This window comes from Dioscorea cayenensis, chromosome 7 (assembly GCF_009730915.1).
Source record: "Dioscorea cayenensis subsp. rotundata cultivar TDr96_F1 chromosome 7, TDr96_F1_v2_PseudoChromosome.rev07_lg8_w22 25.fasta, whole genome shotgun sequence".
Lineage (NCBI taxonomy): Eukaryota > Viridiplantae > Streptophyta > Magnoliopsida > Dioscoreales > Dioscoreaceae > Dioscorea > Dioscorea cayenensis.
The window spans coordinates 30,794,880-30,810,124 of record NC_052477.1 but is presented as its reverse complement, the minus strand read 5'-3'; the positions used below and the strand labels follow the sequence as shown (position 1 = coordinate 30,810,124).

Sequence of the window (15,245 nt, the reverse complement as noted above, 5' to 3'; positions counted from 1 at the left end):
GCCTCGACTAGATACTGGACGGAGTCGTAGGTGATGCCAGTTCGGCGAATTAGGCTTCTATAGAAAACATCATCCGAAGAGAATACTCATACCATCTCATCGGAGTGAGATCGGTTGCTAGGGGTGAGGATGAGGTCGAGCGATGAAGAAATGGAAGAAAGATACGTGGAGAATAGAACTTCATCACCGTCATCTTCATTGGGGCAATAGAAGAAGAATCAGAAAAGAAGGAGACCAAGATTGGGCTGAGGTGTCAAGTTGTTTTGCCAACTCAATAACTTAATTTGATTTTTGTAACTTGAGTGATCACTTTGGTACATTTTGAAGTTGAATGACTAAATTGAAAATAAGACAAAGTTGAGTGACTTTTTAAAAAATTAATCCATTCTTTAGGTTTGTAAGATCCTATCAATCATTAATCCTTAAAATGATTTAATTATTAATACTATATTTAATATTAAAAAAAATTTAAATATGATAAATATTTAAAAACTCCCTTGGAGTGTCCAAGTGACACGTGCAATGTAACCCTTCATCTTTTTTTCACTTTCTTCAACCACCACTACCACCACCTCCATGGCTCCATCTCCAGCTCCACCTCTTGCTCTCTCTATCTCCATCTTCTTCCTCTTTTCTTATAAATGCTCTCACGAGCCTCTCCATTTCTCTACATCCAACCATTCAAAGAAAAAACCAAAGAGAAGAAGAAGAAGAAGAAGAAGAAGAAGAAGGCAAGTAACCATGGCGGCGACGTCAACGAACATGACGAGCAGCATCAAAACATCATCTAATGGAGCTTGGCAAGGTGACAAACCCACTCCACTTCTCCTTTCCTCTTCTCATCATCCAGATCATCCTTGTTCTTATAGTCAGCCGCTCTCTTTCTCTCCTTCTCAAACCTCTCCGCCAACCCAACGTCATCGCCGAGATCGTTGTACGTCTCTCTCTTCATCTTCATCTTCATCTTCATCTTCATCTTCATCTTTAGCTTTGTTTAGTAATGGATTTGTTTGCAGGGAGGGATCTTGTTAGGACCTTCAGCTCTGGGAAGGATTGAAGCTTTTAAAGCCAGGATATTTCCTTCATGGAGCATGATGACGCTGGAGACGGTGGCGAGTCTTGGACTTGTCTATTTCCTGTTTCTCGTTGGGCTTGAGCTTGATCTCCGTTCCATAAAACGAAGTGGTCGCCGAGCTTTATCCATTGCCATGGCTGGCATATCTCTCCCCTTCGCTTGTGGCGTTGGCGTCGCCTTCGTTTTCCGTAGCACCGTTCCCGGAGCTGAAGCGGCGAGTTACGCGCCGTTCCTTGTTTTCATGGGCGTTGCTCTATCCATAACTGCTTTCCCAGTGCTCGCCCGGATTCTGGCCGAGCTTAAACTCCTTACGACACCTCTCGGTGAGACAGCCATGGCCGCCGCGGCGTTCAACGATGTTGCTGCCTGGATTCTCCTTGCTCTGGCCGTTGCTCTCTCCGGCGGGGAACACCACAAGAGCCCGTTGATGCCCGTGTGGGTTTTGCTCACTGGGGCGGCGTTTGTCGCCGTGCAGATGGTGTTAGTGCGTCCATTGATGTCATGGGTGGCGAGACGTGCTGACGGGCAAGGCGGAGGGAGTGAGATGTGGATATGTTTGACACTGATGGCGGTGCTGGTCTCTGGTTTCTTGACGGATCTTATTGGGATTCACGCCATCTTCGGAGCATTCATCTTCGGTTTGACAGTGCCCAAAGAAGGAGACTTCGCCGGAAGGTTGATTGAGAGAATAGAAGATTTCATCTCTATTTTGCTTCTACCGCTCTACTTTGCATCCAGTGGACTCAAAACAAACGTCGCATCTATAAACGGAGGCAGGGCTTGGGGTCTACTTGCTCTAGTCATCTCCACTGCTTGCGCCGGAAAGATCATCGGCACGTTTGCTGTCGCCCTTGCATGCAAGTTGCCGCTGAATGAGGCTTTCGCTTTAGGAGTTCTTATGAATACTAAAGGTCTCGTTGAACTCATCGTCCTCAACATCGGTAAAGAGAGAAAAGTCAGTACTATATATGAAACGTCCTTCGCTTATGTATATATATATATATATATATAAATCTTTATTTATGTATTAATTGGTTTATTGCATGGGTGATATATGATTAGGTGCTAAACGAGGAGACGTTTGCTATAATGGTGTTAATGGCGATAGTCACGACGTTCATAACGACGCCGGCGGTGATGGCGGTGTATAAGCCGGCACGGCACTACAACCAACAGGACAAGTCCGGCAAGCTCTCGTGTGCTTCTTCGTCGTCGTCCTTCTTCAAGGACCCCAAAGAGTTAAGGGTGCTTGCATGTGTCCATGGTCACCGGGATGTCCCTTCAATCATTAACCTCGTTGAGACCATTCGTGGTGGCACTAAGAAATCTCCTCTCAAGCTTTACATTCTCCATCTCGTTGAGCTCACTGAACGGTCATCATCTATCATCATGGCTCATCGTGAAAGCCGGAACGGGATTCCGTTCAATAACCCTCGCCGTGCATCTCGTGACCAAATCGGTTTGGCGTTCCAGGCTTATGGGTCCCTTGGCCGAGTCCGGGTCCGACCCATGACGGCTGTGTCAGCGATGCCGACCATGCATGAGGACGTGTGCAACGTGGCTGAAAACAAACGGGCGGCGTTGGTGGTGATGCCGTTTCACAAGCACCGTGCGGCCGGAGAAGATGCCGGGATGGAGAACGCTGGGCCAGTGTGGAGAGCTGTGAACCAGAGGGTTTTGAAGGAGGCGACGTGTACAGTGGCTGTGTTGGTGGACCGTGGGTTCGGTGGGGAGAGACAGGTGGGGCCAGCGGAGGTGGCGCATGGAGTGTGTGTTGTGTTCTTTGGTGGTCCAGATGACAGAGAAGCACTGGAACTGGCCGGAAGGATGGCGGAGCATCCCGGTGTGACAGTCACGGCAGTGAGGTTTGTCACAGATGGAGAGCCTGCTGTTAAGCTTCGTCCGTCGCCGTTGAAGAGCACGGAGAAGAGATACACCTTCTCGACGGCAGTGGATGGTATGGATCACGAGAGAGAAAAGGAGCTGGATGATGCGGCGGTGGAGGAGTTCACGAGGAGAACAGAAGGAGCGGTGAGGTACGAGGAGAGGCTGGCGAGGAACGTAGTGGAAGCGGTGCTGGGACTGGGGAGGAGTAAAGAGTATGAGCTGATAGTGGTGGGGAAAGGGAGGTTTCCGTCGGCGATGGTGGCGGAGTTGGCGGGGAGAACGGCGGAGCATGCGGAGTTAGGGGCCAATTGGGGATGCTTTGGCGTCGTCGAACAATGGAGTGGTTTGTTCGGTGCTTGTGGTGCAGCAACATGATGTTGTGCACTCGGAGGAGACGCCGGTGTCTTTGGTCATGCATGGAGATGATGTCACCGTCGACGCGCACAGTGGTGAGCACGAGGTCACAAGTGGCCAATCGTAGGTATTTAGAGTGCGTGCTTGTGTATGTACAGGCAGTACAGTATGTATCTTTGTATTCGTGGAGTATAATTGTGGCCAATCAGGTATCAGATTAAGGTTACAGCTTACAATGTATATTTATGTCTTATCAGAGTAGCATGATAAATTAAAAAATTGTGCATTAAAGTTGTAATCTGAATCTTGATGGTAATATCTTTCCTAACACATTTGACTGTATACTTTACATGAACCGTACAAGGCAACATGGACCTATTATTAAAAAGCACTAGAAGAACATTAGATATAGGAATAGAAGCAATACAAATTACAAACAAACATATAAGCTCAAATGAATAGATTTAATTAACAGTTATTAAGTTGCAAGATAAGATTACTGTCATACTGATACAGACGTGATACAGAACAAATATTTAAGAGCGAAACTCAAAATCCTTCAACATTTTCATATATCTATATAATAAGATGACCAAAATAACCAAAAAAACTGAAGCAATTACAATTAAAGGAAGCCACCTTCTGTCCACAAGGAACCTGTTTTACCATTATGAGTGACACCCTTGTTGTTAGACGAGCTATGGGTGTAGTAATCATTTCCTTCTTCTTTTGCATCATCCCAGCCTGCCCAGCTGTCTACACCTTGTGAGCTCTTCTTGGTTGGCTCTTCTTTTCCCTTCTCACCCCAATCGTCCCAGGAGCTGACTGAATTGTAGGGTCTGATTGTATCTTCTTCTGATGGATTCCAACCCTTGCTGTTCTGGCCAAACTCCTGATAGTGCCCGTTTCTTTGTGTTTCATTCCGCTGCCAATCATTCCCTTTCCAGTCAGAACCTTCCTTGGTGAACTCTTCAACCTTTTGTGAGGCCATTGCCATCACACCTTTCATAATTCCCCACGTTTTCTGCCCAATTTCAGTAGTTTTGGTAGTCACCACATTTACAGTTTCATTCACCTTATGATCATAGCCACCCTCTTTCACCTGTATTTCACAATATTCAGGCCACTTGGCTTTGGCACAATATTAACTTTCAAGAACAGATCAGGTGAATGTCGATTCAGTTTGGTTGGTCTTTAAACTTTCTAAAAAAACTATCATTTAATCCTTGAAAAGTATTTAAAATTAATTCATGAAGCCCCAAAACCTAATAGGGCAAATAGGAAACCTCAATTGATCACATGCGGACTACCTAAACTCCTATTTCAGAGAATCACGGCTCTTGGCAAATTACTTAAATTTTCCCAATTGTGGCCCTACAGTTACCCTGTACTCCAATGTACAGTTTGCAAACCGCAAATCTAGAACACCATGCCCTACTGAATTGGAAACCAATCACATTGCTTAAGATGTTGAATTCAAACTGTAATGATCACAGGCCCACAACAGTTGGCACACACAATGAATCAAAGCAATAAAAGTTCAAGTTCTATAAAATATTAAACTGTGGAGATATAAGTACCTTAGATGTTATCTCCTTCGTGCCTGCTTGGACAACATTTGCAGCTGACTGAGCAGCAGAAGCTGCAACCAAGGATAGTCGACCAAAACCCTGAAAACATCCATGAGTTTAAGCCCACTGCTAACTCAACAATGAAATTGAGAGCACAAATATACTTGCTTATAAATAAAATCATATCACTTTTCATGATAGAACTAAAAAGGTTTTCTAGAGATAAAGTAGGGATAATTCTCAACAAAGCAGACTCAATTTAAATATTTGTTCCCCTGCTTCACTCACTGCATTTTACCTTGGTAAATATTAGTTAGATACCACAACATACATGGTCCTTTTACCATGTACGCTATAACAAGATAAGTGTTATTTTTAGTTCTTTCATTTAGATTGGAATGCAGAGGCCTTCCATGTAGCCTATAATGGAGTCTTTGAAACTTTTTCACAGGATGTGCAAACTCATATGCTAATTTATACTTTAAAGCTTAGATGTTATATGCACATGTTCTGCCAACAGTCCCAATACCTTTCATGTGCATATTACAAATGGCTTGATAAACATGTTTGTCGTAACCAATGACAAACCTCCCTTCATAGAGTCAATATAGTTCCATAGGGCATTTCACTGATGAAACAAAAAAATATGCTTGCCGTTTGTAAAATGACTACAAATACTCAACAAGTCCTTTTCTTCTGAATTTTCATTTCATCCATCAAACGCTGTTTCTACTCAATTCATTAGAAAACTATGTCTTTTTCATCCATCGACAATCAGATTATAAATCCCTTCAACAACTGGTCCAGATTTAGGTATTGTCCATTCACCCGAATATATAGATATATAGATATATCTATATATCTATATATATTATAATAAATAAATAAATATACATTTATATATATAAGTAAGCTTATTGTGACCCTAACTTCACATATTCCACAGGCCATAATAGTCAACATGTAGGCTTATAAAGACATACTTGACCATGTAATTGAATCCACTTCATGCCCTGAACCTGTCAAATCATTGCTTCAATGACACTTGGTACTAGAATAATCTTACTTCGCAATCACGGAGTACGAAATGTACAAGTTTTACATGGTAATTTCAGTTCCATAAATTCTTCTAAGCTTGTCAAGACAATAGTTTATATTTTAACCACACTATGATCTATTCATTTATGTCTTTTCTATCCACTCCAGACTTCAAAGCTTATGACTTCACCATAATTTGAGAAACTAGTTGGTTACAATGCACACCTACAACTGAATAATTCATTATTCATATTCATCCCTATCACCTCCGAGTCACCAAATCATCCCTCTCTTCCACAGGAGCCACCATTCCTACCTCAGAAGTTCATCCTTAAACCTAATTCCTACGTAGAACTTAACAATGCACATGTACCATCATTTTAACCACTTATGAACTACTTGCATAACCAAATTAAATGCCCAGATTAAGTTCTAAAAATCCAGATGATCAGGAAACATTTCAACAGGCACAGAAATCCAGTTTCTATTCACACAACTAATAATTAAGCAGATCAAATCTCTAAAAAGGAAGTGAAATATTCACAAATGTAGACTCTTACCTGAGAAACAACAGAGAACATATCGCCCTGCGAACTGCTTCCCTGTGCGGATGGTGGCGGCGTTGATCCAAACCCAACATACTTCCCTCCTTGAGAGGGTGGAACTCCTTCAGGTCGTGAATTATTCTCCGCCAACTTTCTGGAGAAGAAGCTCTCCTTATTAGCAGCCGACGCCTCGAGCTGCGCCCTTGTGTAGATATCCTCCGTGGATCTGGATCTCGATGGCTGCCCGCCACTCCCACCTCCCCCGGTCCCTGCCCTAAAATCCCCAACCGACTGGTTCCTCCTCATGTCCGATGACCGGAAATCATCGTTATCCCAGCTATCCCATCCACCATTCTTGGCCGCACCGCTACTGCTCAACGGCGGCTTGCCACCTGATTTTACAGTCTCTTTGACAACGGGAGGATCCCTCCATGCCCGACCCTCTGCGAGCGCCTGGATCCGATCTCTATACACCCCAGCGGCATTGGTGTTGTACTTGGTGACGATGTCGGTCTCCTTGGCGATGCCATAACCAGAGAGGAAGGCATTAAGGCGATCATTACCTCCGGCCTCCATCTTCTTAAGCTGGATCTCAGACCATGAGTCCATGGTGACGGAGCGGACGAAACTGATGTGCACGCCGAGGCCACGGTGCTTGCCGGAGCACTCGAGGCACATGAACACGCCGTAGGACACCGAAGCCCATTGCGGGTTCTTTTGGGAGCAATCCACGCACGTCTTGTTCCCTGGCTGTGCCTGCAGCTCCCTAAGCCGCCGTGCTGCCGTCGCCGCCGCCATCCACCTCCGCCCCGGATCTAGATCTCCGACGGATAACAACAACAAAAACCCTAGATCTAGAGATCCGTGGACTTCTCCGGGAGCCGGAGAGCTTGGTGAGATTGGCCGACAGCCGAGAAGGAGAAATAAAAACCAAAAAAAAACCGAAAAAGTATCACGATGGGCAGATGAATTTACCATAAAGTCCTTGATATTTATTAGAATACTAATAAGGCCCTCATGCCTCATGCTTTTCTATTGTGGGAAATTATTTGGACCACTAAAAATGACCAGAAAATAGAACATTGCTCTATCTGAAGCAGAAGGAGTTTGTTATTTTCATTGGTGAGGTGTCTTTTTGTGTCTCTGTAGATGTTGTTCGGCGTGAATGATCGCTGATGGAGATCCAACGTGGTCGGTGCGGTGAGCATTTGGACAGTGGGTTGGTGTGTGCTATGGTTGGAGCTGAGTGTTTACCGAGTTGAATCTTTATTTAAACCATCTTTTAACGAGTAAATTGTTTTTTAATCATCCCGTAGTTTGGGCCAATGATATTTAAATACACTATCTACTATCTAGGTGGTCTATTAGTAAATTGGTTTTTGTTAAAATTCTTCTGATGATTTTAGCACTTTTGTGTGCATGGCTCCACCCCATTAATTCTGCCTAAATTTATACAAGTCTTGAAATATAAATAATGGTTCTATGCAGAGTTATTATTTTTTTAGAGATCTAATTGCTTATCTTAAAAAACTAAAAAATATTGATTGTTGTTTTTAATGAGATTGATAGTATAAAATATTTATTATATAATAACTGAAAAAATAAAATTATATTTCTTGATTTTAATGTTATACTGATAATATAAATATTACTGTTTCTTTGATACAGATCATTATGACTGTCTAGAATAGCTATGGACAGATGGTCTAATTTGGTTATTTTTCAGAGGCTTTGGTATAGTGTTTTTTTTCTAATTTTTTTAATAACTAATTTATTTGTTTCTCGATTGTTTGTCGTTTGTATTCATTTTCTAATTCATCTATGTAATTGTAACAATATTCTGAATCTGTACCTCTATTTCTATATTTTTCTCTTTAGATTTATATATATATATATATATATTTTTTAAGATGAGCAATCCTACAACTGGGGGGTCAAATCCGGAGATAAATAATCCACTAAAAGAGGTAAAAATACATGAGTACAAACACTCTGTCACTCACATTCACAAATAAAGATCAATACCTTCTCTACATTGTCTAGTGCCCACACTCTCTAACTCCAGTGTCACACCCAATCTCAGAGTAAGGTAGCTTACATAGACGCCTTAACATCCCAAATATAGTCCATATCTTTTTTAGAATCTCCGCGGCTATTAACTTTAGAACCTTCCAAAATTAGCTGTGCAACTCCTGCTATAACACAACTTACAACATGGCCCTAACTACTGACTTGATTGAGTTCTAGTTCTACTGCAAATGACCTTAAGACATATTAACCTCTAGGTCATTCTTAGTCCGAGTCAGTATAGCCCGATCTCCCATTCCCGACTATCGGAAACTAGCCTACCTCCTCACTTCCTCACCACGCAGTCCCCTTGCAAGCTTTTGTGCGTCTTCACAAAACTTTCCAAACTTAATCTTCAATTCATTCAAGTTTGCCCTTCATTATCTTCCCAAGAATAAATCTTCAATCAATCATGCCAATCATATCAACAATAGGCATGTCTTCAATCATACCCTTAATATTCTTCAATCATACCTATTAAGATTCTTCAAATCATACTTTCAATAGCCTTCAATCATACTATTGATAAGTATTTCTTCAATTAAGCTACATCCATATTTAGTCTCCAATCAAATCTCTCTAAATATGGTCTTAGTATAATTTTGTCTTCAAGTTGTAACACATACCAAAAATAGCTTCACCAAGATCTTCAAGATATTTGCCTCCAATCCACGACTCCTTGCCATGTCATCATGTCACATCATAGTGATTGCCACGTCACTTTGTTTTGGTGTTAAATCATGCCAATAAAAGTGCATTTGCACTAACAGATATGAACACTACATATTTAGAGATTGCAAAAAAATAGCTTGCAGATGCGAATATAGTTCTATCAAACTTAAAGAAGCTTATAAACCAAATGGGAGAACCCAAGGTTATGGAATTAGGGAAAAAGATCTGCAGAAATAACTTGACAAGATCTCACAACTTAGCTTTCATACCATATGAAAATAGTATAGTAACCAAAACTCAAAATACCAAGTTAACTACAAATAGTCCCTCCCTGGAGCAAAATGCAAGCAAAATGGAAAAAGAAATGTTGTTATAATATAGTCATATAGAAAAAATCCTTATTGAGTATATAGCTTTGATATTTTTATTCCAACTTATGATTATGTACTCTATATAAGAAAAATTATCAACAAATGGAATAGTTAAAAAAAAAATAATTTACTTATAAAAAAATGTTTACACTATTAAGAAATAAAAAACAAGTTTAGTACATATTCAGAGAAAAATGAAAGAAACAAACAAACCCTCAGCGTAAGGGGATGTTTGATTAGGAAATGAGTGACCAAAGTGGTGAAAGTCTAAAAATACCACTTCGGAGGAAGTGTGAATTTTAGTTGGTAGTCTTGACTTCCATGTGTTTGGTTGAGAGAGAAATTGTCATTTCAGTAACCACTTAGGGGCTGTTTGGTTACCCGTAAGTAGATGTGATGTAATTTGTTTTACAGGTAAAATGCTATGTTGGGTTGTTTGGTTTACTGAGAAAACATGTGTGCAGTAAGTCTAAGTGCAGCAAAAGGGCTGTTTTGCTGCATTTGGACTTACGGCCAAATTGGCCGTAAGTCCAAATGCAGCAAAATGTTTTCAATTAACTTTTTATTAAAGTCACCACTCAAAACGTTTTCAATTAACTTCTCATTCACAAACGGCAGTCGACATCTAGGGATTCATCGCGCACCTCGTCTTCAGATCAAGGTCGACGGCTCCCGAGGATTCATCGCGCACCAATTCCCGAGGGCTATCGGCGGAGGATCGTCGGATCTCCGGTGTTATCGTCGGCCTACGTGGTGTCTCACAAGATCGCCGCCGGGGTTCCTCGATAGCCAGCATTGCGAGTGTCTTCTTCTCCGGCATCAAGGTATGTTCCGATCCCTTCTTCTCCATTTCCTTCACTGGCTCCGGTGACGGTTTCGCCGGAGATGGTCCGGTGATCTTGTCCTTTTTCCTAGCTGGGAATAGATGAGACCATTAGATAAAGAAAATCGAGCGAGAATTAGGGTTTGGGATCTAGCCGGAGGTGAGGCGCTTGCGGGAGTGACGGCCGGAGAGGAGTGGGAGAATGCCGGAGATGCAGCCGACGGGGGGCTTATGGCTAATCTAAGCTTTGTTGTTTCTCTGATGTGATCTGATTTATTATTCACTGTCTTGTTTAGGTTTGTAAATTGGAAAAAAGGTCCGTTTTCTTATTGATTTCACGCCCTCTTGAAGAACTCCATTTATCAGCTTTGTCTACATCTTTTTTGCAGTAGTGACATTTTCTGTTTTATTTCTGTTGCCTTTGTTTATTTATTTACTCTTTCTGAGTTACTTTTTGATGAATTTTATTATTTGGAGTGGATTGATATGCTCGTCTCGTTAAGTTTGAATTGGTATGTGTGCCATGTTGCTTACAAGTTGTAACTTTTGTATCTGTCTTTGAAAAGGTCCACACTGATAATTTTTGGTTGTTGTTCTGCGAATTTTTAATAGTTCAATGATAACACTGGCTTGCTCTGCAGAGTGGCCTGTCTGACGTAAAAACATATCTTGCGTGAAGAGACCCTGCTCTTTCCAGGAGGTACTAGATCATTCATGATCCCTAGCTATCTGTTCTGTTTTCATTCGGTACTGTCTCTTATTCGCATGACTCCTACTCATGGGTTATCAGGTTGCTGCTGTGTCTAGTGGTTTCCTTGGGCATTTATCCATTCATCATAGTTTACACCAAGCACCATCGTCTAAGACCAAAGGTAACAAATCTTCATTGTTATAAACTAGTTCTTGTTATATATATATATATATATATATATATTTGCGCATGAGCTAGTGATTGTGTAATGATTTGATGGTTTCTGGCCATTTGATGGCATGATGCTAAACCTCTTGCCCTGCTTATATTTGATGGCCATTTGATGGTTTTTTCAGCTTATGTTTATCTTGTAAAATGCTGGGTAAAATTTGGACAGGTTTTTGAAATGTTTAGCGTAAAATTTGGAAGGTGATGTGCTTGCCAAATATTCTTTTGATAAGTAGCATCTTCAATTCCGAACCAAAAGCAAGTTAGTGAAGTTAAAACTAAAAACAAACCCTAAAAATAAAAATTGTGTTGGTCAAGTCAAACCACAAAGATGAATTTAATTCAATCAAACAGAACTAATTTAGATGCTGCTTAATCAATTTACTCCAAATTTATCGCGTCTTCCTGTGGCCATGATATTACTCTTTGATGCTTCTGCCCCTTGGTTGTTTAATGATGCTGTAGGACAAGTCATTGTTGATCTCATATTAATTACATTATGCTTCACTGGATCACTTATTAAGGATTAATGTAACAATGTTTTTTTTTTTTCCTTTTTTTTTAAAAAAAAAATGAATGAGCTAGTCCTCAAAAGCATCATAGTTAAACAAAGTACAAAGATCACTCAATCTTTAAGGTGAAGGTGATATTAATGTGTATAATAATATGATTTAAATTTGTCATACTTATGTGGTTTTTTTGGTGATATCAATGTAAATTGGTCATTGGTTTATAGTGATTTTTTTTGTATATAAACTCAGATTGTAAATGGACAATCAAATTGATGATGAAAGTATTGTACTTGCCGCTGCTACCGTTGTTGCAATTATAGCATTACAGTGGTACAGTAGGAGAAGAGGATTGAATTTGCCACGAGAGCCATGTTACAATAGAGATCAACAACGTACAAACTATATTTCAAGAATAATACATGGATCCGAGGAGGCTAGTATAGCAATGCTAAGGATGAAAAGAGTTGTATTTTTTGGGTTATGTGATTTATTGAAGTCAAAAGGATTACTGTACAATACCCTACATGTAAGCGTTGAAGAGCAAGTGGCAATGTTTCTTCATATTCTTGGTCATAAAGTGAGGAATAGGGTGATTGGAGTAAATTTTTTACTTTCCGGTGAAACTATTAGCCGATATTTTAAACATGTATTGTATGCCATAGGAGAGCTTCGGGGTGAATTTATCCAACCGCCCCGCACAACTACTAGTTCAGTCATTACACATGATCCAAGGTTTATGCCATATTTTAAGGTAAGAAAATATTGAATTACTCTACTTTGTGTGAACAGACTTATATGCAATATGTAATATTTTTGTCCATTAATAAATAGGATTGCATAGGAGCGCTTGATGGTACACATATCCACGCATCCGTTCGAAAAGAAATTGTAGCTCGTTTCCGTGGAAGAAAACCATATCCCACTCAAAATGTGTTGGCCGCAGTTGACTTTGAATTAAGGTTTACATATGTTCTAGCTGGGTGGGAGGGTTCAGCACATGATGCACTTGTCCTACGTGATGCTTTAGAAAGAGAGGATGGACTTATAGTGCCCGAAGGTATATTATTATTTGACAAAAATTAAAATTATTATATTGAAGGAATAACTAATACAATTATCCATGTAGGCAAGTATTACTTTGTAGATGCGGGATATTCCACAAAAGCGGGTTTCATATCACCATTTCGGGTGTCCGCTATCATCTTAAGGAATTTAGTGCTCGCACACCATCAAATAACAAGGAACTATTTAATTATAGACATTCTTCTTTGCGCACTACTGTGGAACGTGCGTTTGGAGCTTTGAAGAATCGCTTCAAAATTCTCACATCTAGACCATTCTTTCCATATCGAACACAAGTAGATATTGTGGTTGCGTGTTGTATTTTACACAATTATATTTTACAAGGAGGCAATGATATTTATATACCCGATGTTGAAGAATGGGAACCTAATGTGCAAGAAGTTAGAACTCAATCCCAAGCACGTGAGGAAGCAAGAGAATGGTTAGCAATACGTGATGCAATCGTGGAGGCCATGTGGAATAATAGATAGTGTTTTCCTTTGTATGTTGTAGAATTGTTTTTGTACTTAATCATGTAGACCATGTGCAACAAGAGAATTGTTTTTGTATTTAAAATGTTCAGTTGGAGATTTGATTTGTTATATAGAAATGTCGTATTTTTTTTTTAATTTGTTGCAAGACTGTCTTATTGTTTTTTTATATGTAATAGATGGACTCAATAGAGATGACCCAAGAAAGCGAAGGTGTTGGAAGGAGATGCCCAACTAATTTTAGGTGGACAGCGATCATGACCTCATTTTTGCTCAGATGCTTAGTTGAGCAGGCAAACCTTGGTCTTAAAACTGACAAAGGTTTCAAGAGTACTGCTATCAATGCAGTTGCGAGGGCTGTTAGTACGAGGTTTAACATGCATGTGAGTGATTCACATGTTATCAATCGTCTCCGACATGTAAGAAAAATATGGTTAATAATAAAAAAACTTAAGAGTTTAAGTGGAGTTTCGTGGGATGATTCAGAGAAGAAAATCATTATGGGTATTGAAGAATTCCAAACGTACATACGGTAAACCGAAGTTGGTTTTTTGCAATCGATATTTGTGTGCATTATCTCTATTTACTTGTCTTTGTTTGTTTTCATGTAGTCCCATCCTACTGAAGCTATTTACATCAATAAGCCTATTGAAGATTATGAAGAGATTGCTATCGTTTGTGGGAATGATCAAGCAACAGGGTCATTTGCAAGAACAGGCTCTCAAAGCTCTAGGAGTTTGGGTGTCCGCATGGAAATGCCATCAACACCGCCGACATTGGATTCTGACGATGTTCCACAAGGGTTGAATGATTGGGACTTTGCACAATCACAACCTCCTTTGGCGGAAACACCAACAACATCCACTTCGAAGACCAAAGAAGTTAACAAGGGAATAAAGCGTCTAAGGCAGCAAGAATTGGAAGTCATGCAAAAAATCTCCACTGGATTGGATAGGCTTGCAAGTGCTGCAGAGACGGACAAAGGTGTACAATTGAGTAAAAGATTATATGATGAGGTCATGACTTTGATTGGCTACTACAATAAGTCTGACCTTGGTTTAGCATATGATCATTTGAATGCCCAAAATAATCTGGAACTGCTTTTATAAACAAAGATCATGACCTTCGATGCTTTTGGGTGGATGGTTTCCTTAGGCAGTTGGGGCGTGGTGGTGAGGGTTTGAGATCGTCTACTGTTATGATTTTCTTATTTTGCGTGTTTTTGAGTTTGTGGACATGTCTTATTTTGTATTTTGCTATTGTTTGGTGTTGTTAAACTATGTCATGTTTTATGAACATGTTGAGAATTTAATGGTGTTGGTTGTTGAAATTAGTTTGTTGTTTGATGAACATGTTGACTTCTAGAATATGATTTATTATTAAGTTTATATCTTGTTTGAGGAACATGTTGAGAATTTGATGGTGTTGTTGAACCATGTCATGTTTTATAAACATGTTGTGAATTTAATGGTTTTGGTTGTTGAAATTAGTTTGTTGAGTTTCTAATTTGTTTGATGAACGTGTTGAGTTCTTGAATATGATTTTTTGAGTTTATATCTTGTTTTATGAACATAATTTGAAATGAGTATGCTAAAGTGATAAGCACTAAATGATGGTTGTATTAGTAAGTTAAATTCTAGTATATCGAATAACTAATTTAAATAAATAAAATGGATAAAAATCCATTAACATAAATCTATTTAAATAAATAAATACATTAGATTTAAATAAATAAAAATAGATTTTTAAATGAAATATTAAAAATATATAAAAAATATAAAATTTTGGCAAAATGGGTAATCTCACCACTTACTTTACATGGTGATTTTAATCTACAATTTACATCAAACCAAACACT

The 15,245-nt window shown here is 39.7% G+C and overlaps 3 protein-coding genes across 4 annotated transcripts; 2 read left to right on the top strand and 1 right to left on the bottom strand.

The window, feature by feature from the left end:
• Nucleotides 1–601: 601 nt before the first annotated feature.
• Nucleotides 602–3,556, top strand: LOC120264795 (cation/H(+) antiporter 20-like). The gene is given in 5 exon segments (XM_039272639.1): nt 602–810; nt 812–934; nt 1,017–2,030; nt 2,138–3,262; nt 3,264–3,556. Coding segments are annotated over 5 exon segments (2,511 nt in total). The 5' UTR covers nt 602–741; the 3' UTR covers nt 3,444–3,556.
• Nucleotides 3,557–3,761: 205 nt separating this feature from the next.
• On the bottom strand, nt 3,762–7,407 carry LOC120264796 (ADP-ribosylation factor GTPase-activating protein AGD7-like). The gene is made up of 3 exons (XM_039272640.1): nt 6,486–7,407; nt 4,897–4,986; nt 3,762–4,418 (listed from the first exon to the last, which is right to left on the bottom strand). The coding sequence occupies exons 1-3, from the start codon at nt 7,266–7,268 to the stop codon at nt 3,942–3,944; spliced, it is 1,350 nt and encodes a 449-aa protein (XP_039128574.1). The 5' UTR covers nt 7,269–7,407; the 3' UTR covers nt 3,762–3,941.
• Nucleotides 7,408–10,186: 2,779 nt separating this feature from the next.
• On the top strand, nt 10,187–13,897 carry LOC120265748. Of its 2 annotated transcripts, XM_039273710.1 has the most exons (6): nt 10,187–10,404; nt 11,045–11,103; nt 11,194–11,275; nt 12,084–12,585; nt 12,666–12,891; nt 13,567–13,897. In XM_039273710.1, exons 4-6 carry the CDS (start codon nt 12,091–12,093, stop codon nt 13,623–13,625), a joined length of 780 nt encoding a protein of 259 aa, XP_039129644.1. In that variant the 5' UTR covers nt 10,187–10,404; nt 11,045–11,103; nt 11,194–11,275; nt 12,084–12,090; the 3' UTR covers nt 13,626–13,897. The 2 variants fall into 2 exon arrangements, 1 of the variants encoding a protein (XP_039129644.1); XR_005537730.1 differs by lacking the exons at nt 12,084–12,585; nt 12,666–12,891.
• Nucleotides 13,898–15,245: the final 1,348 nt, after the last annotated feature.